Raw genomic sequence first — 27,424 nt, forward strand, 5'->3', positions numbered from 1 at the left:
GTTTGCTGGGCATGATGGCGTCATGTATTTACCTGGTCCCCCACGCGCGCCTGCGCATGCGTCCCATGCAGGAATGGTTGGCGAAACAGTGGTCTCAGGCAAGTGGTCAGTTGGACGATCTAGTGGTCGTTTCGCCAACACTAGTACAAAGCCTTCATTGGTGGACAAGAGAGAATCTTGCACAGGGAAAACCCTTTTACGATCCCGAAGTACAGGCAGTAGTCACTACCGATGCATGTCTGACGGGGTGGGGAGCTCACCATCTCCACCACACAGCTCAGGGTCTCTGGTCTCCCTCAGTGGCCAAGAACCACATCAACCTGCTAGAGCTTCTGGCAGTATTCAGAGCGCTTCAAGCGTTCGAGCCCCACCTACTAAACCTGTCAGTGCAAATCCGGACGGACAGCACAACAGCCATGTTCTACCTGAACAAGCAAGGAGGGACTCGTTCGCCAAATCTGTCCAATCTTGCCCAGAAAATCTGGATATGGGCACTCAGACGGAACATCTTCCTGTCATCACAACATGTTCCAGGGGAGCTCAATTCCCTAGCGGATGCTCTGAGCAGAGACTCCCTCCCAGAGGAATGCGAAATGGGTTCTACACAGAGAGGTTGTAGAAGATATCTTCTCTCAGTGGGGTTTCCCCACTATAGACTTATTCGCCACAAGCGAAAACGGACAATGCCCAGGATTTGCACCCAGGTTCCCCCAACCAGACTCCCAGGGGAACGCCCTGTGGATGAACTGGTCAGGGATGTGTGCGTATGCTTTTCCACCAACTCCTCTCATCAGGAAGGTCATGAACAAGATGAACAGTGAGTCGATAACGCTCGTCCTAGTTGCTCCCATGTGGGCAAGACAAGCGTGGTTCCCACACCTACGCAGGATGGCGGTGTGCGAGCCCATCAAACCTCCAGCCTGGTACAACCTACTGTCCCAGCACCAAGGTCAAACAGTGCATCAGCAACCCAACTCAATGAACCTGGCAGCATGGCTCCTGAGGTCATAGAGTTTGGACATCTCAATTTACCACAGAGGTGTATGGACATCCTAAAGGAATCTAGGAAACCAAACACAAGGCACTGTTACTTTGACAAGTGGAAGAGATTCGTTATCTGGTGCCAGAGAAGACAAATCAACCCAGTTGATTGCACTCCTTCCACTATTGTTACATACATGCTCCACCTGCTAGATGCAGGATTGGTTTTTAACTCACTGCAAGTACACCTGGCAGCCCTGTCGGCATACACCACTTCCCATAACAAGGTCTTGTGGTGGAAAGTACCAGTAATTAAAGCCTTCATGGAAGGAGTAAAGAGACTTCACCCTCCTATTTCAAACCCACCACCAGGGTGGGACCTTAATGTGGTGCTATCTAAGCTCATGGGCCCCCCTTTCGAGCCCATGCATAAAAGACGTCTCAAACACCTGACTTATAAAACGGCCTTCTTAGTAGCTATTACTTCTATAAGAAGGGTCAGTGAAATTCAGGCTCTGTCAGTGCAGGATCCCTTCTTTACTGTCCATAAAGACAAACTGGTTTTACGTACACACCCTAGGTTCTCACCTAAGTTTATATCTAAATTCCACGTAAACCAGTCCATCGAGCTTCCGGCTTTCTTCCAGGACCCTCAAAGCTCGGCTGAGGTGAAACTACACACCCTAGATGTGCCTAGGGCGGTCCTCTACTATCTAAATAAAACCAGACCGCTAAGGAAAACAGATCAACTGTTTGTCTCCGTAGCTACAGGCAGAGAGGGGGGGATCGCGTCTCTAAAGGTGCCATCTCAAAGTGGATTATTAACTGTATCCACCTGTGTTACTCACTCTCTGAAAGAACTCTGCCTTTCACGCCAAGAGCCCACTCTACTATTAGGGCCACTCTGGCTTTCATTGCAAATGTTCCCCTTGACACCATTTGCAAAGCAGCTACTTGGAGCTCTATTCACACTTTTACTCAGCATTACTTCATTGACACCCATTCCAAGGCAGATACACAAGTGGGACAAGCGGTTCTAAGACACTTATTTGCTCATGACCCTTCTCACATCCCACCTCCTTCAGGTACTGCTCGCTAATCTATGCACAGCATGTGATCTAAGCAGATTCCACAAGCCTCAGAAGGGATACATTACTCACCGTAACCGTATTTTTGATGCTTGTATCTGCTTAGATTCACATGCGACCCACCCTTCCTCCCCTCTGAGAGAACGCGCATGATTACTTGTAGTCTTACCTTTCTATCTGCTTGGATTATCTGTACTCGCGCTATTCCTCATGCTACCTCATGTCAGAAAAAAAAAAACGATCTGAGGATCCTAGACACGTGAGGGATCTTGGGTACAGTGGACGTCACACTAGGGATAGTATTACTGGCACACCCTGTGTCGACGCCCATTTTTGAGTTCGAAAAACAAACTGTAGTACTCCGCAGCTTCCACTAGATGTCAGCCTATGCACAGCATGTGAATCTAAGCAGATACAAGCATCAGAAATACGATTACGGTGAGTAATGTATTATATATATATATATATATATATGTGGCATGTTTTAACTGCTTGGTATTCTATTCAAGCATCTGAATCTATGAAAGATTCAATGCTTAAGAAGTCTTAGTTACTTACCTGTAACTGTATTTCTCCAGCATTGGTATCTTTCATAGATTCACATGCGTCCACCCGCCTCCCTTGAGAGGCTGCTCCTACGATCAGCACCCATCATACTGTAGTTCCTACGGTTCAAAATCTGAAGATGGCTGTCTGGGGCAGAGCTTAAACCCTGTCACCTCATTGGTTGGGGCCATAAAGGACCAAAGTGAGGTGGAGGGACTACACAATAGAATGGCTCATAGGCCACAGTGGGGTATTTACATGCATTCTCTATGCAATAATGAATGTATATTAAAAAAATAAATTGTAATTATTTTTATCACCGAGGATTCCCAGTCTGACGACAGGGAATATTCAAGCATGTGAATCTATGAAAGATACCAGTGCTGGCGAAATGCAGTTACAGGTAAGTATCTAAGACATCCAGTTTACCATATATCCCAACCCCTCCCTTTATATCCGTACCCACGTCCCCACCCCATACAACGTTAACATTTACTACTCTTTTGATCTTATTCAATGGTGGGTCTCAATTTGAATGTTTATTCCATTGTTCAATTGTTTCTCTTGGGCCAAACAATTGTGTCTTGTTATCTGAGCTAGAAACATAATTGCCTCTACAATGTTGTATCCTATGTGTTGGATTGGGAATATTTTTGACATCCCTTGTAGGTTTAAATGTTGTCGGATCTAAGGCTCTGAGAAAGCCCAATGAAAATAAGTCAATTTTTGCTAACCAAATGGTGTTTCTTACGGCTCCAGAGGGTATCCATAGTCTCACTACAGATAGATCCTGATCGTTGAGAAATTCTACCTGGTCAATGTCAAGAGTCGTTATGTCTCCTAACTGTTGTACATCAGAAAATATATTGAATACACTAGTTCGATTTAAAGCATAGGTATTACACGCTGCTGGCCTACACTTCATTATCAATCAATGCCATTGTGTTACCGGTTTTGAGGCTGGTGGATAATTCTTCTGTATCTCTTTGTTTGGTATGCTTTCAATACACAGATCTTGACTAGTGGGCTCACTTTGATCACGCATATTAGAATTGGCGATATTAATATATTGTTGATGTTCATCTATCACCACTCTTGTACTTGTGGTACTAGAGTCATTTCTTATATTCTGTTTAGTCACTTGTGTAAGGGTTTTAGTTTGTAACTAATCCTCAATTGATTTTCAAAGTTCTACTTTTAATTGCGGCAACCAAGAGTCTGTTGAGGTAGGTAGCAGTTTTCTGCTATCCATACCCTCAGTCTCAGAACTTTGATTCTTTACTTGTTCGCTCCGAGTGCACGACAAGGCTTTTTTTTGTGCTTGTTCATCCTCCATCAAGGTAACTAATTCATCTAGCGGACGGTGAGGAGTCATTACTTTATCCGCATTCTCAGTTCTACTCTTATTAAAAGTTATCCTTGATTTATATTTGGCTATTATTGCTGTAGTAGCATTTCTAGTCTGTGTTTTGAGGAACTGTATCCTTCAATTGAATTGTTTGACTTGTGCCCTTTTGAATATTTTGCAACTGTACGCCTGAACCTTAATTTTTATTAGGTTTATTCTGTTTTGAAAAAATTGAATGAGCGACCAGAGGAATTGTGGCAGCATTCACCTTTATTTAATTGCTATTACAGTTGCTAGGAAGACTCCCTTCCTCAGGTGATTTTACCCGAGATTCAATCAGGCCCACTTTTTCAGATATAATGTGTGGAATAGAAGGCAGAACAGTCACTGATTTACTCTGGTCCGTTATACCCAGGAGAATGGGGGGGGGCGTGCAGCAGTCTTCAACTTGTTTACAGCTGCTGCTGTGAATCTGAAGGGGCAAACTCCATTTATCATCTTATCCACATCACACTTCTGGACACTTTCTGTCCATTTTACCAATTGATATATTTGTAAAGCTTGTTTGTTTATTTTATCATCCATAACATTAAACAGCTCACCCAATGATTAAATTGTGGTATGCATAGCCATCAATGTAATCTCAATTAAAGAGGATTATATTACTGGTTCTTTAATAGGTGTAGGTGCAAATACCGGTTCTCTGGTGCACTCCCTGTTTCCACGAGGGGTCAGCAATATAATGAAGACACCAGAGACTTGCATTTAGATCCGGCATTTGTGATAAAGAATTCTCGTGTTTACTCTGACGGTTACCCCGTAAAGGGTTATCAACACAGATTAATTACTGGTCAATGTTTTATCCTGTTCTATGATCGAGGCATCATTCTGTGTACTCAAATGTGTTACAGGGTACTCAGGGATATCTATAATGTCAGGCTCATTGGACAAAAAAAATTCTGCATTACAGTTTCTGCAGTACATTAATATTCGAATCACGTGGACACTGCGCTCTGATGGTGTCATCTGTTACGAATATCACTGCACTGTCAGCAGCTATTACCAAAACAGAGTCAGTGATAGTTTCTTCTATTGCTACTGCTGGTACATTCTCCACTATTTGAGTAGTAGGGGGTACTAAAGCACTCCGACTCTGAAATGACCGAATTTAAGACATTCCGTACAGTACAAAATTCCCAAATGTCTACATTTGGTGGTTTCACTTATAATATATTGGATGTCTGCTTATGTTTTTTGGGAGATACTATGGTGGACGTAGTTTTTGGGTATGATCCCTTTGGTATAGCAGAAGCACGTGTAACAACTGATCTCAACGGCATCTTAAACTTCTTTCAAAAATGCAATCACAATACCAATATCTGTCAATCACACCACTTCAATGAATTCTTGTATCTGTATATGCCTAACAGCACGGAATTATAGTAACTGCGCCACTTGCTGCACACGTCGCAGCAAAGCAGAAAAAGCAGCCTACCTCCAGACTTCTTCACGACTTCCCGACACGAAAGCGCGCGCGTTCGAGTCAATTATAGGAAGTGAGGTAGGAGGTCTGAAAGTCGATGAGAGGTGTTCCACACAGAGAATATGAGGTCAATCCACAATGGAAATGAAATAGAAGCACAGCAGTAGTTCACAATGCATGGATGCTCAGCAGTAGTTCACAGTGAAAGAGCGACCTCTCCAGACTTCCTCATGACTTCCCGACACAAATGCGTCTCACTATTTAAAAAATTAATAAAAGCTAAAATGACTGAGGACCTTAGGGACACGTCTGTAGCCAGCCAGTGTCATTGGCTGGGATATGTTGTCAACTTGAAGGACAGAGTATACAGTTAATGTATTTTGTAGCAGCAAAATGTAGAGCATTAGGTTTCTTGAGGCAGGGTGCGACTGCCAAATCAAAATTTCAATTTATCAGGGAGGTCATCCTCGGGCCTTCCTTCTCTGCTCTAAAGACACTGCCTAACCTGCAGGAAAGTACCGGTCTTTCGAGTTTGGATTGTTCCAACATTTCTTTTTTGCCGTTGTGTAGAGTCTTTATCATCTTTCGCCATACTAGTCCAGATGTCCTCAAGATTCTTCTGCAATACTTGGTATCACCACCTCATGTTCCCTAGGTCATCTGGATGTGGGTCAAGCATCAGACATTTAAGGAAATGGTGAAGCCTGAGGGTTCTCAGACTCGAGCCCCTTCTTGAGACTTTCAGGGCCCTCCCTGAATCTGCTTCCCTGCCGTCTGATAGTTTTCCCTTGCCCTTATTCCCTGGCCAGGCCCCTCTTGCGCTCTCTGCCTAGGACACCTCCTTTTACTCTTTACATCTTTCCCCTTTATCCTTTACAGATTTCCCTTTTTATTCTACCACATCTCATCTTTTCTTGTTTCCTACTTTCCTCCTTGTTGCTCCACCATGCCTTTAAACTTCTCCTCCTCCTCACAATTTGTTATTTCTAATGGATTCATTCCTTCTTCTAACGGATTCCTCATCTATGATAATCCTATCATCAGCACAGCTGTTACTCGAAGAAATGTTTCCACCACCATGACGTCGGGCCAGTATATATCAAGGCACCCTGTGACCTCGGTTCCTTTTTTCTACACTCTGTTCGCTATCAGGAACAGTGAGTTTTTTAAAAATTTCTTAGGACGATATGCCCAACCCTGCAAAGGCCTCTGGTTTCAAACTGTGTGCCCATTGCATCCAACCAATGTCTGTATCGGATCTGCACCGGATTTGCATCCATTACTTGGGCTAGGAGCAGGGCACCCAGCACTGTGGTGCTGCCAGTCCATGCACTCGAAGGCTCTACGGGAACAGGTGTTGAAGAACTTCACCTATGGCCACAAGGCGAGGGGTGAAATTGTACGGTTTCGTTCGAGGTCCCATAGTACAGATAAGATTTACGAAGTGAAGTCTCCCCCATGCAAGGAGATGAAGGAGGAGGACAAGAAGAAGCAGCACAACAAAAGATACTGCCCCTCAAGTGGATCATCACACAAGCATTCTTCATCCTCTTCTAAAAAGAGTCTCCGCTCGAGGGACCCCTCCACAAAAGGCAGCTCAGGTACCCTTTTTAAATCAACCTGAAGATGCTAGAAATCTTCGCTAAGGTGCTGGTGGCTTCGGCCTTGATGCTGTTGGCTCTTGTGACACCACCAATGACCATGGCACTGACTTGTCCCTCAGCGTCCTCTGGGACCAGCAGGGTACCCACTGGGGATAACTCCCACACGTTTACAGGCTTTGGCTTGTACCCAAAGAGGGAAGAAGTTTCTCAGCTCCGCCAGCCCCTGCCTTCAGGGAGTGAGGTCTTGACACCAGTTCTGACTTTGTGCTCGATGTCGATCGGCACCGTGGGGCCCTCTGGAGTATGCTCCTCTTCCTTTGAAGACCTTCATGTCTAATATGTATGACATCTGTGACTAAGAGGGGGACCAGGTGCCCTTTCGTTTGGAACCTTTGGTATCCAGGGAAAAGAGAGAATTCCTGGGGGAGACGTTCAGGTACTGGCCTCAGATCTCCGAGAGGCCAGTGGTCTGGACACCTCTCCTGATCTGGACATTCTTCCAGCCCCCACCCCTGGTAAACCTTGGGTGTCTTTTCAGAAACTGTTGCTGATGCATTAATGAGTTTCATGGTCTGGCTTGCGTCCAGCTGGCAATGGGTCCAGTCTCTTGTTTCGGAACTTTGACGGGCGGTGCCTGTAGCTGGACTTCAGAATCCAGATAGTTGAAGACCTCTGCAGTAGTCCCATGAGGCAGGAGAAGGGCATATGATGCAACTGGCAGTGAGCAGCCTTCAGATGACCCAGCAAGGGTCTAATGGCAATGAGGGGCTAGAAAGGACTTAAGCTGTGATGGGATATGGTGGCACGGAGATGCAGCAGAGCCATGAAAAAGATATCCCTCTATTTCCGGTGTAAATCCAGTGTGTGGAGTCCTATCACGTTTTTCATACTTAGGCTAGGTGTTTTAAGGGGGTGATCCCAGTTAGGAATTATTTCTTGATTTTGTGGAAACCGAAAATGAAGAATTTAACAAAAAGCAAGTGGCTCTGTGTTGGTAGAAAAATTGATAAATTGTTTCATGCATGTTCTTCTCAACGTTCTTGTGTAAATACAAGATGAAATGTCTAAATATGGCACACATTTATATGCTCCAGTTTTTAGAGAATGTGTTCACAAGTTAAATAAATGTTCATTTATTTTTGTAGACTGTTTTGGGCAGAATTTCTCCATGTTTGGGGATTGATAAAATGGAAATTTTTTCCATCCTTAATTAACGGGTGAAAATAACAGCACAGTGCAGTTAGTGTGAGTGCTATTTGGGATGCACCACATAACATCGTACTGAGGTCTAAAACATTCATCTTTACACATCACAGGGAGCCACAGGTACAGCAGCTCATTGTCAAGATTCAAGAAGAGCACCCCTCTGAGCAAGTGCAGACCTTATAAACTGGCAAAGACCTACAGGTCCTACTAGAGTCAAGGTTTGCCAAGCAAAAGAGCAGGATGAAGAGTCAGTTGTCCCCACTGGCTGTAGGGGCTGAGACACCAGTGGTAGGCTCTCGCTGGTTTGAAGAAGCAGAGCTTCACATTACAGAAGTTGGCTTATCCAATGTTTGTTTAGGCAGCAGTTCCGGAATCCTTCGAGATCCTCTTGGTGCATCGGATATACAAAATAGTGGGCTGGGGTGACCTCAACCAGTCTTTCAGTAAGCATTCACCATTCAAACTGTTGAGTGGTGTCCATTTCTGAATGACCATCTCCAAGGCAATTGTGATAGGAACAAATGTGTATTCGGGTGCATGGATCCTCACAAGTTGCAAGCCTACTTCTGCCCTTCCCAACCTCTGGCCAGAGCTGCCAAAGTGGCATGACAACATGTGGCCATTTCCTACACTTTATAGGAGGAAGATGGCCAACAAATGCAGTTTTCTGCAGAGACTGGGCTTAAGAAAAAAGAGTAGAGTTTTTGGACAGTGTGGTGACCAAAAAGCACCTTTGCAGGAAATATGAAGGTACATAGTAGTGTACCAGTATTATATATCAAAATAAAAATACATTTTTGTGTACCTGTCTGGGGCACACCAACGAAAGAGTGAGAGAAACACTCCACAGAAAAGGAAATGGAAGACAAGGTGCACCTGCACTAATATCCCTGATTGAGGAAGGAGTGCTGCACCAAAGGGTTAAAACGGTGTACAGTGTCCCCAATACTGGTAACCTTTAAGCCTGGCCAACACTTTTCCAAGAAGTGGGTTGCAGTGGCAGGTGGGTAAGACACTCCACTTGCCAAAACGTTCAGGAAATAGCGCAAGACCCAGTAGATAAGCTGTGGACGTCATCAAAAGAGTTTAAAATGCAGATAAAAGGGAAATATTTAATAGTCCACCTATTTTAAACTGGGCCTATCAGAGTAGTGCGCTAGACTTCACTTCAAAATGCTGGTTCCTGGTCATACAGACTCTATAAAATAAGGAAAGAAAACTGGGTTATTGTAAGTAAAAACAGTTTGGATGCTTAAATTGGGTCATTGACTCACAAAAGACAGTTGATTTTGGAGGCACATTTTGCACTGTCTGTAATTCTGTTCTGGGAAGATATCCCATTCTCCAAGCAGAGGCATTGCTAGGGGGAGGGGCTGAGGGGGCTATAGCCCCTGTTTTTTGGTTGTAGCCCCGGATAGAATCTCAGGAGCTACATCCAAAAGGCTACCTAGCCCCCGCTCCCAACAGTTCTGACATTAGCGTAGCCCCGGGTCTTTTCCAGACCTAGCAACATCCCTGTCTCCAAGTATGTGAAACCAGTCCTTTCAAACCCAACCGTGTGCTTTCTTTGTGTCTAGAAAAATGTCCTGTTTGGTGCACAGCTGGATTTTCATTGGCCAGTAAATACAAAATACTATGACTGTTCTGCTCCTATTGAATTAAGTAAACTATTTGAACTTAGGAAGTTCATCAAATATTGGAGAGAGCACAGCTCGTGGTGTTATACAAGGCTTCAGTGAGGCAGTGAGGAGGAAGCCATGGACCTTTCAGATGCAGGTGGTTAGATTTTATGCAATCTTCTGGAAATAAGTGCCCCGTTTCTTTTTTTTCAGAAAAGAAATCGGTTTATTTTATGATCATTGAGGGCGTACTGTGAAGTAACCCTTTAATACGATGTGTACAAATGTATAATGTGGAAATATTGTTCCCTTGTCTACTATCAAGCTGCTTGACACACTGGTGCCTCGTACCTAATTGTCATGATATGGCAGAATGAGGTAGAATCATCTGCTGTCAAAGGTGCATGCCACGAGAACAGGGTGGAGCAGGAATGCGGTTCAGAACCTCCGCTGCAGAATGGTAACACGGGGAGGGGCAACTGGACTGATCTACCCATGCCACAGGATGGAGCCCTAGATTAACGTGGCGCAGTGACAGTGCAAGTCACTGAACCGGAGCATCAGAACGCAGGCTGTCTACTGCTAAATGTTTTGAGCCTAGAGGTAAGGCCAGTGGAAAGGGAAACATTAGAGAAGTAAGTAATGTGATGTTTCCAGTCGAGTCGTCATGGATTCCCCAGCGGTGACCTCCTCCCATGTGGCTAGAGGACAGCATCCGCTACCTGATCCTGACCCTGGGGTGACTATATGAGGGAGGATCACATGGGAGGAGACAAACACCGGGAGATGTCATGACTTAATTGGATGAAACATATCCCCCCCTTTCCTATGAGGAAGACCCTCTGATATCAGAGTTCTTAATGGCCTATTGTCAGTCTGGTCAGGCCCCAACCTTTGACCCAAACACCCACAACCCACACACCTTTTTGTTTCTGAAATTCCTTGTTAGGCAGAAATATATGCAGTACCCTTTGGGAACACCAGACACAATTAAGACTACAAGTGACAGTACAAATTCACCTTTGGTACAAGCCTGTACTACACAGTAAAGTGGTAGCGATGGCTGAGCCGCCAGACTTATCTCAAGAGCAAGTGAGGAGTATCAAATAGTTACACAAAGGACAGCAATTACTGTGATTCAAACAAACACTGACTCAAGGTTTCCAAGTAAAAGAATATACAGTTATTTACTCTTTAGTTATATAACATTTCACTATCATAAAGACGTTTAAAAATCACACTCTTAATGCACCACACCACTCCCAATAGGTTCCAGACAAGTTAAGCTCACAAAATGAAGTGGGAGCAAAATGGTACTCCAGCAATTTAAAAGGGAGGGAAAGACAAAGTTAATAGATATTGAACCACCCCAACGGGTAAGAACTCGGGGCAATTGAGCAAGAGGAACTACAGTGATAGAATCAGGTTGAAAAGGCTTAGGACCAAAGTCAATGGGTCAAAAGTCTTTTGCTCAAGACCACACGGTTCAGGGTAGTTCGTGGTAAAGTTTGTGCCCCGGATTCCGGACGAGGTTGGTTGGCAGAAAAGTCAGTTCAAAGAGAAGAGAAGGACAAGCCCTCGGATTGAAGAAAAATTTCAAACAGTTTCACCACGGTTGAACAAAACGAACAACCGGATTTGCACAGAACCTTAAAACGGAGAAGAAGCTCTAGCTGAGGCGGACATTCCTGGTAGTTCCTGCAGGCTCACGGTTCCTGAAGCGACTGTCGGTCTGACAAGAAGTAGGAAGACTGGAGGGTCCTGCACTACCCAGGGAAGAAACGAGCAGCAGAGCGAAGCAACAAATAAAAGGTTCACTCCTTAAAACCCAAGCAGGGTCCGACCTTTCTGGCTATCCGGCCCACTGTAGCTCTGTACAGCGAATTCGAACAGAGGAGGGGTCCTGGCTTGCAGTTTGGGCAAACTGGTTGGTCCCACCAGCTAAAGGGAAGAAGTTTCCTGGAGGATCTTCTCTGTCGTCGGATTCTGAAGATTCGGACCTGCAGCAGGGCTTCATCAGGCGGTTCAGTCGTTGTAGGGGTCCTCTTCCATCAGCTCCTCGGTTCTTTCGTTCCAGTGGCGACTTTGCCTTTCCAGTCCCAGAGACCTGCTTTTTATGCAGTTTTCCCCCGTTCACACAGCCTGGCTGTCAATCACATAGCAGGGTGGCTGTCCTGGCAAGGACAGTCACCCAGCAATCAAACAGGAGTGCGACTTGGGTTACCAAGGGAACCCATGGCAGGGGTCCTAAGACCCCATCCCTCACATCCTGCCTACCCAGACTTTCAGGCACCTTAAGGAGGGCTTCTGTGCATAAGCCCGCGAAAAGACGGCGGACACAGGGACCAAACCTGAACACGAGAAAGACTTTAACAAAAAGAAATGGCCAATAAACCGAGCCGGAGCCGAAATAAAATATATTTGGTCAAGCGGGTTTATGTTCGAGGCTAATAAAATAGCCTACAACAATACCATGGTTATATAAGATAACCGCGGTATGAAAAATAGGGTAGGTACCACTATCACCAGCCAAGTCTTGATGAAAAGGGAGCAAAACAGTGCTCCAAGAGAAACAGACAAAAAGGGATAAGAATTAACCCTTTCCAAAACTCCATGTAAGATGGGTTGTACTGGGTCTGTGATTTAAAGAGACTACATAAAGTTAATGGCAACTTTACATGTTTCTGGGAGACAGTAATCAGTCCCGGAAAAATAGTCAGTGGGAAGTCTAAAAGACAACCCTGGGTCACTGCACTGACGGTGCTGTGTAACACACATAAAAATGATGCTCATGGAGTAGGTGAGGCTTCAGAGCCCAATATCACACAAATGGTAAAAACACACACAGCAAAACACATGTAAGAGTGGGGAAAAGGCTCACACTCTTACCAGGTGAAAGCTGCTGAGGGACTCATTAGGTAAGGGAAATCAGCCATTTATGAGAATGCTCCCTAACATGCCTTTTTGTGAAATCTCTGTAAAAAACCTTCTTAGAGTTAAAAGTCCAAGGACATCTATGGACTCCACTCCCATAACCACCCAGGTACCGAGACGAGGAGGATGAGGGAGTTTGTGCAAAGTGATAGGATCCCGAAGTACAACATGCAGGCAGTTTTCTTTTCCAATCCTTCAATGCGCTGGACATTTAAAGATGGCAACCACACTGTTGAATCGAGCAGTGCAGGAGAGGACGTTGAACACTAGGCTGAGGCTCAGAAGTGCGAGACACACGGACCAGCTTGGTGGAATGGAGAACGTCGGCGGGACAGAAGCAGAAGCTGCATACAAGCAAAAAGGGCTGTGGAGATGCTGGGAGCCGCGCAGTAGCTCCTGGATGTCGTCCCGCTCGAGGAGACCACGTTCTTCAGTCCAGGATGAAAAGGTAAACCTGTGTGTGACCGCAGAGCCGTGCAGGATGCTGGAAGAACATCTACACACTCCACAGTGGAAAGCGGGTGAAAGAATCACGCTGCTGAGGCGCAAGCAGAGTTGGAGGCTTTGGAAGGAACCAGTGAGTCTTCCCAAAGCAGGTGGGGAAACTGGGGCATTCCGACAAGCACAACAACAAATATTTGAAAGCCGAAAATACCCAAAGTTTGTTTGAGTACATTCAAGGCAAAGTACGAATTCATCACCCAATAAGAAGAATGTTTGAATGCAGACAAGACAAAAAGGCAAAACCCAATCATGTACAGATGAATGAGATGCCAGTGTGGGTCAGAGTTTGAACAAATGTTATCATAGACAAATATTCCAAGCCCCTTACTGTTTATGCTATCGTGGTACAGTCAAAGAACTTTGAAACGCATAAGAAGTCCTAAAAAAAAAAAAAAAAAAGTACAGGTCGGCGAGTACAGCAGGCAATCTGCAAAGTTACAAGAAATACTACAGAAAGACTATTACAGAACCTATTGCTTAAACAAGAACTTTGTGAGTCCAGTGAAGACACAAAGGAACAGTTAGCTAAAGAGACGTTCTTAAGAATCCAGGGGAAGGGATCCACCCTCTGGATCCAAGGGTCTTGAAGAATATTTTCTTTGGGGTCATACTTGTGATTTTAAACACTTTTGCCAATATCAAGTCAAAGACATTTCCTTGCACCCTTTTTTGTTTTGTTTATAGAGTGAGGACCAGGATAGGACGTTTTGGAGACAAGGACGGCCTTTCAGTTACTGACATCCTGACACAGCCTTAGTTTTGCTTTTCTAGGTAGGGAAATTCCTCTTTAGAATAGGGCCAGAAAGGTATTTTCCCAACCAATTATTTTTAAATAAACGACTGTTTGAAAACATGACTACCTTGTGTCCTGCTCTCAGTTCTGAACCCTGTGAGAAACCCGAGGGCGTCTTCACATTGAACCCCCCCGCCCCCGCCCCCCAGCGTTGGACCATCTGCACAGGTGGCCAGGGAAAAATCATTGCTTTTGGATCCTCACCCTGGGGGTGGACAAGTGAGGGAGGATCACCTGGGTGCAGGGTTCTTGGGGACATGGAAGGAAATGACCTTGGGTAAAATGCAGTATTTTCCCTTTCCACTACATGAGGAAACCCTAGTCCCAGAAACTTTTGTGGGGTATTGTTATCCCATTACCATTGATAAAAATAAAATCGGTATAAAAGATAAATATCAAAAGCCTAGAAAGAGGGTGAGAACTAGTGGGGTGTCCTTGGGAGAGACATGGTATCCCCCTTTACTACCAACCTAACAGTACACCGCCTTTATGGGCTATTGTAAGCCTGTTTCCCTCACTTTCCCTAATGTGACATATGACATTACTGTGACGAGGAAGAGGAGACTAAGAGGAATGAACACCACACATACTCCTACATCCCGTCCCCTTTCTTCCATACTATATGGACGCCCCTCGCTAGGGACGGCAAACAAAAACTTTTTCACCAGGAAAAAAAATGTCTTTCCCTTTAAATTTAGAGGTCCGTGGGGGAGTGGCCCTGAGAGCATGTGCTCCCCTGACTCCGCGCACAGGTACCACTCCCCAGTCCTCTTTTCCACGTTGACGGGAACAAACCGCTTTCACCAGCGCTCCTGGATTAGGCCTCCGGCCTAGTAATTCCACACGCTCTTCCCCAGAAGTATTTTTTCTCTTCTTCTTTCTTGTCTTTATTCATATATTGCTGTCCTCTGGTGCCACGCTCCTTCCCGGCACATATCGACGTCAGGGAGCTTCAGCAGGTGTCAAGCCTGCGAGGGGCTCTTCCCTACGTCCGACCCCCACGCTCTCTGCCTCTGCCCCGACCACGGCTGGGAAGGCTGCTCAGCGTGCGACGCGCTGACACATGCACTCTGAAGAACAGGCTAGCTCGGTGGAGGGAGCTCTTCGGAAGGTCACCTCTGGAGGACTTCAAGGACTTTGTCAAGCACAAGTCCAGGCCCAAGGTAGGGGCACTTTTTTCATCAGCACCCTGCAACGGCGACTCCTTTCCCAGGAAACGCACCAGCGTGAGGGACCTTTCAGTTTCTTGTACCAGGGCAGGTACCGAGGCTGCTACAGCTACCGGCCACCTGGCCAAGGGTTCTCGAGATCCTACCGGTGATGCCACTAAGGCACTGTTAGGTTCCAATCCTGGGTTTACGCCCGAGGGGCTATGCGCTAGTACCGGGAAAATGTCTGAGGGGGCACCTGTACGCAGCACTACCGGCGATACAGCTGAGGGCAATCAGCCTACCAGGCCTCATCCTGAGGTGCAGGGAAGGCCGCTAACTCCACCGTAAAGAGTCTTGGAAGAGGTCAGACCCAGTTCGGCAAGCACCAAGACACAGGCACGTGGTACTCAGACCGACAAAATGGCCGCTGGCCCAGAGAAAATGGTGCCTCGCCCGACACCATCCCCCCTTTGGAGACCAGGTAGGGCAAAGAGTTTCCAGGTGGGGCTGGTCTTCACCAGGCACATGGCCTACGGCATACCCTTAATCGTCGTAGGGCCAATAAGCCCCTCAGACAGTAAAGCAGAGGGTGTCCGGGTCTCAGCCCATGCCCGCGCCCCCAAGCGCTCCACTGACCTGTGAGGACAGGTTTATTGAAATGTTTATGACCCTCATGAGGTCATCGCAGATGGGCAGCATCCTCTGGGATGTGATCAGGGACATGCTCCCTCCAGTTCTGCCGCCGGAACCTCAGGCCACTCCGCCCTTGGTTCCAACGATTCCGCCCATGGTGCAGCCCCAGCTGCCCCTGCCAGCTCCCACCACGCCGGCTCCCACGCCTCCAATGGTCTTGGCTGCCCCGCAGCTGCCGCAACCCCCTGTCAGTACGCCACAGACGGCCACCACTCCTCCAGCTGCCCCAGACCAGCAGGACACCTTGGTTGACACGGATGAGGAGGACCCAGACACACCATCATCAGCCAAGGCCTTCCATGAGCGGCTCGCCGGCTTGTCCGAATACTTGGGGCTTCCCCAGCCTGAGGTGGAAGACTGGGAGGCGGGGGTCCTAGCAAAGGTCCTTACTCTATGCCCGACGGTTTGAACGGGATTCCGATGCAAAAAGACGTGGTGGCACTAGCCAAGAAGGGATGGCTTAAACCCCCATTCGGTGCAGCCTACCAACAGGTGCCTCAACGCCAAGTTTACCCAGATGGAGGGGGGTCCACTCTTGCTGTCGGCACACCCTCAGCTACACTTGGTGATCGCTGCAGTGTCACTCTACTACAAGCCACAATAACTACATCAGCCTCTGCACTCCTTGGTAAGGAGGGGAAGATCCTGGAAGCATACAGGAAGAAGATTTATTCCACTGCCCTTCATTTTCATCAATCTAATGCGGACACTATGCTTGTCGCTGTCAACCAGAGGCTTTGGTGGGAAATCGCAGACTTCTTATCTGGTACAGATCCAGGCACGCTTCAAAGCGGGGCTGGCAGAGGCCAACATTGTAGCGCAAGACATTATGGAGTCCACGGTAGCGCACATTGACACCTCAGGCCGTGCTATTTGCATCCCTACGGACATGAGAAAAACGGCCTGGCTACGGGCAACCAAGTTCAACTTGGATGTCCAGGGGCGCATAATGGATCTTCCTTTTGAGGGTGGCGAGCTGTTCCATTCCACTACGTATGAGGACCTGGATAAGAAGAAAAACAGTTCACAGACTGCCAAATCTGTCCATCCTCACTAAGACCACTCCTAAAGCATATAGCCCGATGCACGAATGGTCAGACAATTGTCTGTCCTTCATTGTTTTCCAGGGCTTCCAAGAATGACAGTCCAGGCAACCGGATAGGTCTCCAAGCTAACACCAGCGCAAACAACACAAGGATTTTTTTCAGTTCCCTCCTCAGCCTCAGCTGGAAAAAAGGCATGACGCGCCCATCGGTTTCACGTGTCTCTGGTGGGGGCAGGCTTGCCCTTCACTCCTAATGCTGGTGCACATGGTTCGCTGACCCCTGGATCCTCTCAGTAGTGTCCACGAGCTACTGCCTACCGATCCCTCCTTCCCCTCTCTTCTCCCCTCCAGTCCCACAAATTGGGACAGCAACTCTGTTGTCGGAAATTCTATTGCTCGTAGAGAGTCAGGCAGTGGGCGAAGTCCCAGCCTCCCAGTGGGGTCTGGGCTACTATTCATGGATTTTCGCCATACACAAGAATAACCAGGCGTGCCTGAGAGTTGTATTGGACCTTTCCTCCTTGAACCTTTCCCTTCCTCTTCAAAAGTTCAAGATGGTTACCCCAGCGCTTATAGCAGAACTACTGTGTATGGGAGAGTGGATGTGTTGCCCGCATCTGAAGGATGCGCACCTCCACGTCCTGGTCTGGCAGCCCCATCGGTCATCTCTAAGGTTCGGGATCATGGGCTTTCATTTCCAATACAATGTTTTACACTTTGCACTCAATTCAGCCCCCAGGGTATTTACAAGACTAATGAACACAGTGGCAGCCCTTCTCAGGGCCCAAGGTCACCGCATCTATCCATACCTAGACGACTGCCTTGTCAGGGCAAGGTCTCCGGATGCAGTCCACCACACCTCCTCCGCCCTCGTGAATACTCTACATGAGTTGGGATTTTCCATCAATCTCAAGAAGTCACAGCTGGAGCCTACGCAGAGTAACGTTCCTAGGCCTCATCTGGGATACGAGCTCCGAGAGAGTTTTCCCCTCGGAGGACAAGATCACATCCATCAAGAAGGCCACAGGGCTTTTTCTCAGCAGAGCAGTGACCTCGGCATGGTGGTACCAACACCTCCTGGGCATCATGGCGGCACCAAGTGCTCTTGCTTGTACCCTATCCTATTTAATGTTTTATATCTGGCCTCTGCTTGATTTGCTTGATGCCCTGAGTGTTTGGTATACAAACTTTGCCGACACTCGTTCTCAAGCTCAGTGGTCAATATGAGCAAGACCTTTATTGCCATAAACAGCATCTATAATGCACTCCAGGCATGGATGGCAGGTAATTCCCTAGCACTCAACTGTTAACATTTTTTTTTTTAAACTGAACTCCTAATTGTTGCCTCCTAAGACACGTCTGAGTAAATTGGCTCCTGATTACTCTAACTTTCACATTCCAGGCAATATTATCGCTATCTCCAAGAAAGTCGAGGCCTTGGGGGTGGTTCTGGATGAGAAGCTTTCATTCGATCTACTTGTGGTCTCATCACTAAACTCATAAATTACATTTGCCCCTTCCTTACTGTTGAGAACTGCGCTGTACTTGCTACTGCACTTGTTAATTCAAGACTGGATTACTGCAACAGCTTGCTTGCAGGTAACACAGTTCTCAGCATTCAGGCCCTGTAGGTAACTCAGAACAATGCCGTCCGAGCTATTCAGGGCCTGTCTCGGCATGCGTATGTTTCTGTCGCACGGAGAGCCTTGCACTGGCTTCCGATCAAGCACAGGATTACACATAAAATCGTGACCCTGGCCTTCGAATCCCATTCTAAAATCTTCCTGGCCTAGTTCACCAATCAGGTCAAGCCTCATATTAACACAAGGAATCTTCGTTACTCTACAATGCCCACTTTCATTCAGCCCAGATATAAACTGGCTCGCTTTGTAGGGACCTCTTTTTATGTCCAGGCTCCCCTACAATGTAATCTTCTTCCTGCTTCCATACGCTTGGCTGCCAACTTGCCTACTTTTAAGAAGACATTAAAAACCCATCTGTTTAATCTTAACCTGGACTTATTTAGAACCTTTCTCTTTTGCCTCTTACCACTGCTGACCTTTTTGGTCCTTTCTCTCAGTGTTTGTCTTGTCATGTCTTAAGTGTGCACTCTGAGGCCTGCGGGGCGTGTGGCGCATTATAAAAATTAAAATAAATAAATGTCTCCTGGCAGTGCCATACACAAGGCTTAAAATTAGGTGCTTGCAGCTGCACTTCACAGTCTCCTGGAGTTAGGGGAAGGGTTCCCAGGCTGGGCTGGTTAGCATCCCTCTTCATCTCCACCAAGACCTAACCTGGTGGAGCACGGACTACAACTTGCGGATAGGCAGGACCTTCCGGCATCCAGCACTGCAGGTTACCATTACCACTGACTCATCCCTAGAGGGCTGGGGAGCAACCTTGGAAAGCCACATTGTCTATGGGGTTTGGTCCCGTCAGGAGCAGGAGGCCCATATTAACTGGCTCGAGTTGATGGCCACCTGGCTCGCTCTCAAAGCCTTCCTGCCTATGATCAGTGGCTAAGCGATCCTCATTCAAACAGACGGCTCCACCAGCATGTATTAAATCAACAAGCAGGTGGCACCCGGTCTCCTCCCCTCTGCACTCTAGCAGTCAACATTGGGGAGTGGGCTCTGGTAAACAACATCCACTTGGCAGCAATCCACCTCCCGGGGTAGTCCAACCTGGAGGCAGACCGGCTCGGCAGGCTGGGTGCGGACAATTACGAATGGCAGTTGAACTAACGGGTCCTTCGTGGGAATTTTGACAGATCGGGTCATCCTCAGGTGGCTCTCTTTGCCACCTGGTCCAACAGGAGGGGCCCCCAGTTCGCATCCTGGCAGGGACAGGGCTGGGGCTCTCTGGGCGATGCGTTACAGATACAATGCAACAACATGAAATTCATATGCCTTCCCTCCGACTCCCCTGGTACACAGAGTGATCTGCAAGATAAGGGAGTCCTAGCACATCAGTATCATTCGGATAGCTCCTTGGTGGCCGGAGAGGCCATGGTTCTTGGAACTGCTCAGCCTTTCGGATCAGCCACGAATACACCTTCCATTGGGCCCAGCTCACCTATCATCTCTGCAGGGAGGCACAGTCCAACCCCCAACCCCCTTGCAGCGTGGTTCCTGAACAGGTCACACTAAAGCATCTGCATCTGTCACAGGCTAACCTAGACCTCATACAGGGCACTAGGAGCGATGCTACTAGGAGCCAGTACAAAAGCAAGTGGACTAGGTTTTGTCACTGGGCGGAATCAAAGGAGGTCGATCCTCTGACTTGCACCTCGGACGACGTGCTAGCCTCTCAGCGCACCTGGCACACTCAGGGTTGCAAGTAGACACATGCCGCACCTATCTGGTGGCCATCGGAGCCTAGCGGAACGCGGCAGAGGAGGTCTTCTCATCCTCCAACCCGGTGGTTAAAAGACATCTGGAGGGCCTCACCAGGCTCTACCTGCCTATCAAGAAGCCACACCCAGTGAGGAACCTCAACGTAGTGTTTGGCGCCTTGGCGCATAAACCATTTGAACCAATGGAATCTGCGGACATCGGTCAAGTCACCATTAAGACAGCTCTTCTGGCTACACTCAGGGTCAGTGAAATCCAGGCTCTGGTGGTTTCAGAGCCTTACACTACTTTTCATAGGGACAAGGTGGTGCTTAGAATGCACCCTGCATCCTTACCTAAGGTAGTCTCTTTCTTTCACCTGAATTAGGAGATAGTGCAACCTGCTTTGTTCGCGGACCCTAAGGATGAAGCTCAGAGGGTACTGCACTGTCTAGATGTTGGGCGCGCTCTAAAATTCTACCTAGACAGAACCAAGAGCTTCAGCAAATCATAGGCTCCCTTTGTCATGTTCAGGCTATCGGGCTTCTAAGGTCTCCATAGCAAGATGAATGGTTATGGCCCTCAAGGAGGCCTATGAGGGGCAGCAGAAACCACTCCGGGCAAATATGCATGGCCATGCTGTCCAAGCCAAGGCCACAGCAGTTGCTTTCCTGAGGCACGGTCCTTGGAAGGTCATCAGCAAGGCGGCTACATGGGCTATGCCTCTGGCCTTCTGCAAGCACTATTGCTTGGATGCCAGCTCAAGGTACGATGCAGTATTTGGGCAGGCACTATTAAACAACTTGTATTTATAAGTTACTCACTGTAGTGACTAACCTACTTCTAGTCCCCTTTCCCCCATACACCCCACCACCCTCCCCCCTAATAGTACTGGTGTCATTAGGTAATGGTAATATTGTTGACGCGTCAAAGTGGACAAGGAGTGGCACCGGTGGGCGGAGTCAGGGGAGGGCATGCTCCCAGGGCCGTGCACCTGCGTGCCTCTGAATTTAAAGGGGAAGAAGATTTGTTCTAGTGAAAAAGGCTCCCTCTCCCATCCCTAGCGAGTGACGCCCATACAGTATGGAGGAAAGGGGACTATGGACTAGGAGTACGTTAGTCACTATGGTGAGTAACTTATAATTTTTCACCACTTAGGTATTGGGACGAGGAAGCTGCATCCCGAGCATTGGGAAGGTCAGGCATTTCTTCCTAACTATGGTCAGGCAGATCTAATTGACCAGGGACACCTACAGCCTGTTAGAAGGATGCAGGTAAATAAATTGAGGGATTGGGAACACCCAAGTGAGAAGCGTGAGAAGCAGGGAGACCGGCGTGGCATAGACCAGCAAGTGACCCCCTCTTCGAGTAGACAGCCATGGTGGAACTGGATGCTGAACCAAGATGCCGGCAGACAGGATTACAGAGGTCGCCGTCTGCATCCACTGGAAAGCAGAAGGATAACTGGAGCAGAAAACATCAGGCAGGCGAGCAGTGCTTGCAAACAGCAGTGTTTCCCGGCTCCAGAAGCGGAGCGGGAACAGCAAGAGGTGCTGAGAGAAGGAGCAGACTGCTGGTGAGTGTCAGAATGGCACACAGACACTGGGGAACTCCGAAACGAACTGCAGGTTAGTGCCAGTCCATGTATTTTGAATATCGAACTGAAAGCAAACTTGCATTTAACCACAAAATTGCATTCGGAATAATTAATTGAAAATAAACCTACATATATCTACCAGAGTGCATTTTCAAAGAACAAGAATGCATTTCAAATAAACAAGTGTTTTTTCAGAATAAAACTTAAACATAAGAATATTAAAGTACAACCCAAGAGGCTGACAAGGGGGAAACCAAAAAGAGTGGGACGTTGAATACCAGGCCAGGAGGCCCACCTGAAGCCATTAAGCAAAAAAACACCTTGATGCACAGCAGTAAGTGCCAAAGAACAATGTGGGGCACAAGAACAAGCATCAAGGAAACCCGTAGCACACTTAAAGTGCCAAGGAACCAACAGGGGGTTGAAGAGCCCAGGCATCCTGGTTGCACGACCTGTAATGGGTGGACCATGTGGTTTGACAACTGCACCTAGACCAGTGAACCCTGAACACTAAAAACTCAGAATATTGGTAAAACCAACTGGTAAAACAAACTATTACAAGTACAAAAGGTGAAGGTGAAGTCTTGTGGAAGAGAGCCCCGAGACTGAAAACCCTTTTATGTTGTCTTGAGAGCCAGGTCTCAAAACATTCCTTTTATGTCTGGAATTGTGTTGCATGAGACTTGGGGAAGCGACCCCCGAGGATTATCTGGAGCTCGAGAGAAGTGATCTTGAGACTTTTTGTGGGACTATCTTAAACTTGGGAAAGAGAGCTGGAAGAAGCGCCCAACTTTTCATTGAACTTTGCTTCTTTGGTTATTAACATCCCTAGACATTGCTAGTTTAAATGGTGAGGGCAAGTATAGGTTGTGGACACAGGCAGTCTTTCAAGTGGAACTATTTGACTCAGACTTTCCTTAGTTTTATCCTGATAGGCTTTCAACCATCCTGACATTTAATAAAGTGCTTTAGTTTGAAATATAAGTCTGTCTGTGTCTTGCTTCATGATGCCTTCACACCCTTCACAGTAAGGAGAACCGAATGCCCACAGGCAAGATCATGATAGACGAGCTCAGAACCAGCAGGAATGGAGAACAAAGAGCGGGAAGAACCAAAGGCCAGGAACAGAGAACTCCACAGGACGGGAGGCCAAGACAGAGAAGCAGGCAGGGAGTGAGCACAACCGTATTGATGAGAAGCGCAGAGGCAGGACCCGACTGGTGTCTAAATGGGCCTGTGGTGGGAGGGAGGCTTCATTCCTGGTTGGCCCAGCATTTCTGGAATGCGCCATAAGCAAGCTCTGTGGGGCATTCTTGGTCCTCTGCAAATGCCCCATGCGGACAATTTTGCAGCTGCCTAGGAAACGGAGCACGGTGACAGAGAATTCAGGTACTGGTATAAGGGTACTGTGCATCGCACCGGCACCAATGATCAAAGAGGTGCAGGGCTCAGGTAAAATCCACCTCCTGTTCCAGGCCTCAGAGCGTAGTCCTAAAGGGCAGGACGTGGCACATAGACTGTTAAGGTGACAGCATTAATTATTTCTTACACTACAAAAGCACATTGTGTTTTGATCTTGCTGTAAAAATACTTTATTTGATAACATAATCTAACAAAAAAGACAGTGAAGATAATGAAAATGTCATTCATGAAATTGAAAATTGGGGGATTTAATTTTGTGTCCTGAATACCTTTGAATGTATCACTCACCAGTGGCTAGTAGCCTGATCACATCATTGGTTCTAATCTTTCTGTTGTCTGGCAAGCCCAGATACAGTCTTCAAGAGCTTGGCTTAGTTTATTTTTAATGTAGCCTGTGTAGAGTATTACTGCTTATGGTTGCATTTTTTAGGCCTTTGGTAAATACCCCCTCTTAGCCTCATAATTCCAAAGGTGTTTTAGCTCCTGTATTTGGATGAGTCCAGAAAAGGCAATATACAAATATTTGATAGTTGTACTTGGCTGTTTGCAACAAATGACTAATAATGCTTTTTTATGTTTGATTGTAGATTTTCAGGAACCCTCCTGATGACAATATATTGGAACCAATCTCCTTGTCCATATCTCCTCCAAATGCCCCTCCACGACAATCTCGAAGGCAAGGGACGCGCAATAAGAGGCCTGTTGCTGTGTACAACCTCTGCCTTGAGTTGGACAATGGTGAGAAAGACAATGTTCTTTAAATGGCGTTGTGCATGTTCCTACTTCAAAATATATTTAATGGCAACATTTTTAATCCTGAAAGCTTTTTTAGAGGTCAAAAGAGCTTAAACAAAATGGAATCAAGCTTTTTTTGCCATTGGTTAAGAGTGACTTTTGCAGGCAAAATATTTCTACTCCGATCCCAACCTCTCTTTTGGTAACCTATCTCCCCATTTTGCGCATTACAGAACAAACACAAAACAGAAGAGAAGTCAAACTGTAATGCAGTGAAAGCTTATACATAAACTGATATATCCAACAGGAATAACATGAACATATTATAACAGCTCCTGTATGTCCACAGTGGTAACCCGCCAAAAAATGTTCTGCTTGAAACTAACCTGATTTTTTATAGTTATGGATTCTGTAATTCCTTTCTTTTTATTGTAGTCTAGTATGACAAATCTTCCATGATACCACTGCTACAAAAGGGATATTTGTCTGTATGTCGGTTTATTTTTCAACAATGTTTTTGTGAAGACAGCCTTGTAGAAATATGATCACTGACTCCCTCTTGCGAGCACGGGAAAAGTATCAGATTTCTGCACATGTCACATGTTAGACACCCTTAAACAGTGATATTTTTCTTCTGATCATCTCTGACTTATGTGCATGATGTTTTCTTGAAATTTTATTTTGCTCCTACTAGCAATACTCACGTGACACGTCGATTTAGGCATTGCCTATACAGCAAAACTATCTGAATGGGATTCTGCTCTCTGTCATATCTCTGTTTCCCCATCCCCTGGAAGGCATACAGTCTACACATCTGTGATGGTTACGATGGCTTGCAATCCCTATAGTGCTGCGTGCCATGACCTTAGTTGCTTTTTTCAGCGTGCTCTGCTCGCTACTAGGAATACCGCTCTTTGCTTTATTAGCTGTGTTACCGAATTGTTGCTTCCTCTCTCGAGTTCATTGCGAACCTTGCATGGATTGCGGGAATCCGATGTCCGTATCGGACTCGCACCACATATGCCTTTACTGCCTGGGTGAAGGCCCCTATGCGCACGACTGTGCATCGTTCTTATCAATGCACTCGAAGGCGCTTCGAGAACATGAAACAAAACTATTCACCATCGTCCACAAAGAGAAAGGAAATGATCAAACCTGCTCGAGTTCACTGGGCGCAGATCCAGTCACCGAGAAGTGGTCCCTTGTCCAAAAGGACCAAAAGAAGCAGCCCTGCAAGAGGTAGAGCTCATCTGATGGTTCTTCACAGCATCACTCATCTTCGCTTTTGAAGAAAAGGAGCCAACAATCTAAGGAGGGCCACGAGGAAGAGGAATGGGAGGCTTTCCGATTGAAGATGCTTGACATCTTCAGCAAGGCACTAGCTTCTTTGTCCATGGCCACAGCACTATCGGCTCCAGCAGAGATTGGTTCGGCCAAGTGGATGGACCCCACCATGCTTGGAAGAACTGGCAGAAAGTCTGCAGTGAGAATCGACAAGATCGCAGCAAAGGGACACACCCAAGGCTCAAGTTGCGGCTACTGGTGGGTGGACGGCATCCGCCCACTTTTTTCAGAGTCCTCCCAGCCCCTTGTTTTTAGAGGCTGTGTAAAACAGTTCACTTTTGACAGTCTTTCTCGCATTTATTATTTTGAGTGCCACTTGGGGATTCAAACTCTGGTCGCCAGGCTCAGAGGTCCAGCACTTCATCACTGCTCCATATAGCTGGTGACAAATAACGAACAACTAAAGGTGAAAATTCACATTTTGGGTATGCACTGCCAGGGAAATCATTGGCATTGATTCATGGGGTTTAAAATGTGCACAATTTAAAACACTATTAGAAATACACTCCCTTGTTTTTTTTGTCCGTGTGGATTTTTTGAAAGGCAAATGCCCATTCGTCCTGTGCACTTTCTATGGTTATGCAAAGCCAATTGAATGAAATGTGCATATTTCACCATGATATGCTAATTTCTGGTGATGTCACATCCCATTGCGTATGTTAATGAGTCCCCTCCATTTGTTTTTTAGAACTTGACCCACCGTTCTGTCTTCACACATCTGCCCCCTAACCTATAGTCCCAGACCAGCGCTGCCACTGGTGCTGAATTTGCAAAAGAGTTTCTACCACTCCAGAGAAGGGCAATTATGTCACAATTGGAAGACATTTAGGATGAGGAAAGGGATCCTGTTTGGGCTGGAATCCTTCCACCTCGGGGAAGTAAGAGACTTCCCATAGGTGTTTTATGGGGAACAGGGTGGCTTGGTGGAACTGGCAGCCGACTTGCAGGAGGCAAGTGGCCTTGGCACCTCGCCATTGGTCGACATGGTGCCGGCTGCCACCCCTGGCAAGCCACAGGCAGCTTTCCAGCGCTTGATGGTGAAGGTGGTTGACACCTTTGGGATGTCGGCTCTCATGCAGCCTAAGGTTCAGCATGACCTAAAAGACATCTTGGACGAGGGTCCTAAGAAAGAGACTTTGCTGCCTTTCAATCAGGCACTGGAGGGGCGTCTGATGGAAATGCGGGCCAAACCGGTGTCAGTCCTCAGTGGACCACGACCTGGCTAAAAAGCATAGGCTGGCCCCTTCAGACCCTGTATTTTTCTCTGCCTACGCTTCCCCAGAGAGTTTGGTAGTGCTGACCAATATGGCGAACCTGAAGGTCACCTCATTTCCGTTGTTGACCCCGGAAAGGGAGAGGAAAAGGTTGTATGCATGAGGCAGGAACCTCATGTTTGTCTGTCTCGGGGGTAGCGTTCTGCTATCATCTAGCAGATTTGAGTTGTTAAACCTGTTTGAAGTATTATGGTTTTATGGGTCTTATATGAATTGAGATGGATTATAAAAAAAAAAAGCTATATACCTAAATGAAATTGTATTTTAATTTGTGAGGGGAATTTGTTTTATTGTTTATACTTGTGCTCGTTGTGAGCCGACTGCTTTCAAGCACTACTATCCACTAGCACAAAGCACTTCAGCATTCTTTCTGGAGTTTAAACTCCATATTCCAGCAGCACCTGTGGCGCGCACCCGTGTGACGCCACTGGTGGCGCCACAGGCTTTAACTGGTCTGCATCAGCATGAAGCGCTGATGCTAAGCCTGTTTAGGCATGTTTGCGGCCGTGTTTAAAGATGTAAAGGCAGGCTCTCTTTTACCAGTCTTTAGCTTCTCCTCCTAAGGCACGTTTTCATGACTTCATCAATCTTCAGGGAGGCTGAGTTTCTTAGTTATTTCAGGCAGGTCTGCATTTCTTTTTCAGGTGTGGCAAGTTAATTGGCTCTGAGGATTCTGGTACTTGTATTTTTGGCACTTAATTTTGCTGGCAGGTGACTGGAAACAA

General features: G+C 46.8%; 1 protein-coding gene across 2 annotated transcripts in view; it reads left to right on the forward strand.

Annotated features, from left to right (window-relative positions):
• The window catches only part of ARHGAP10 (Rho GTPase activating protein 10), a 2,208,119-nt gene that overhangs the window by 1,669,591 nt on the left and 511,104 nt on the right, over positions 1–27,424 (forward strand). For both annotated transcript variants that reach the window (XM_069631250.1, XM_069631251.1), the window contains one exon: positions 23,934–24,084. In XM_069631250.1, the coding sequence (XP_069487351.1) occupies positions 23,934–24,084 (151 nt within the window). The remainder of the gene's footprint in view (positions 1–23,933; positions 24,085–27,424) is intronic.

Source organism: Ambystoma mexicanum, chromosome 6q (genome assembly GCF_040938575.1).
Source record: "Ambystoma mexicanum isolate Mex_15411 chromosome 6q, UKY_AmexF1_1, whole genome shotgun sequence".
NCBI lineage: Eukaryota > Metazoa > Chordata > Amphibia > Caudata > Ambystomatidae > Ambystoma > Ambystoma mexicanum.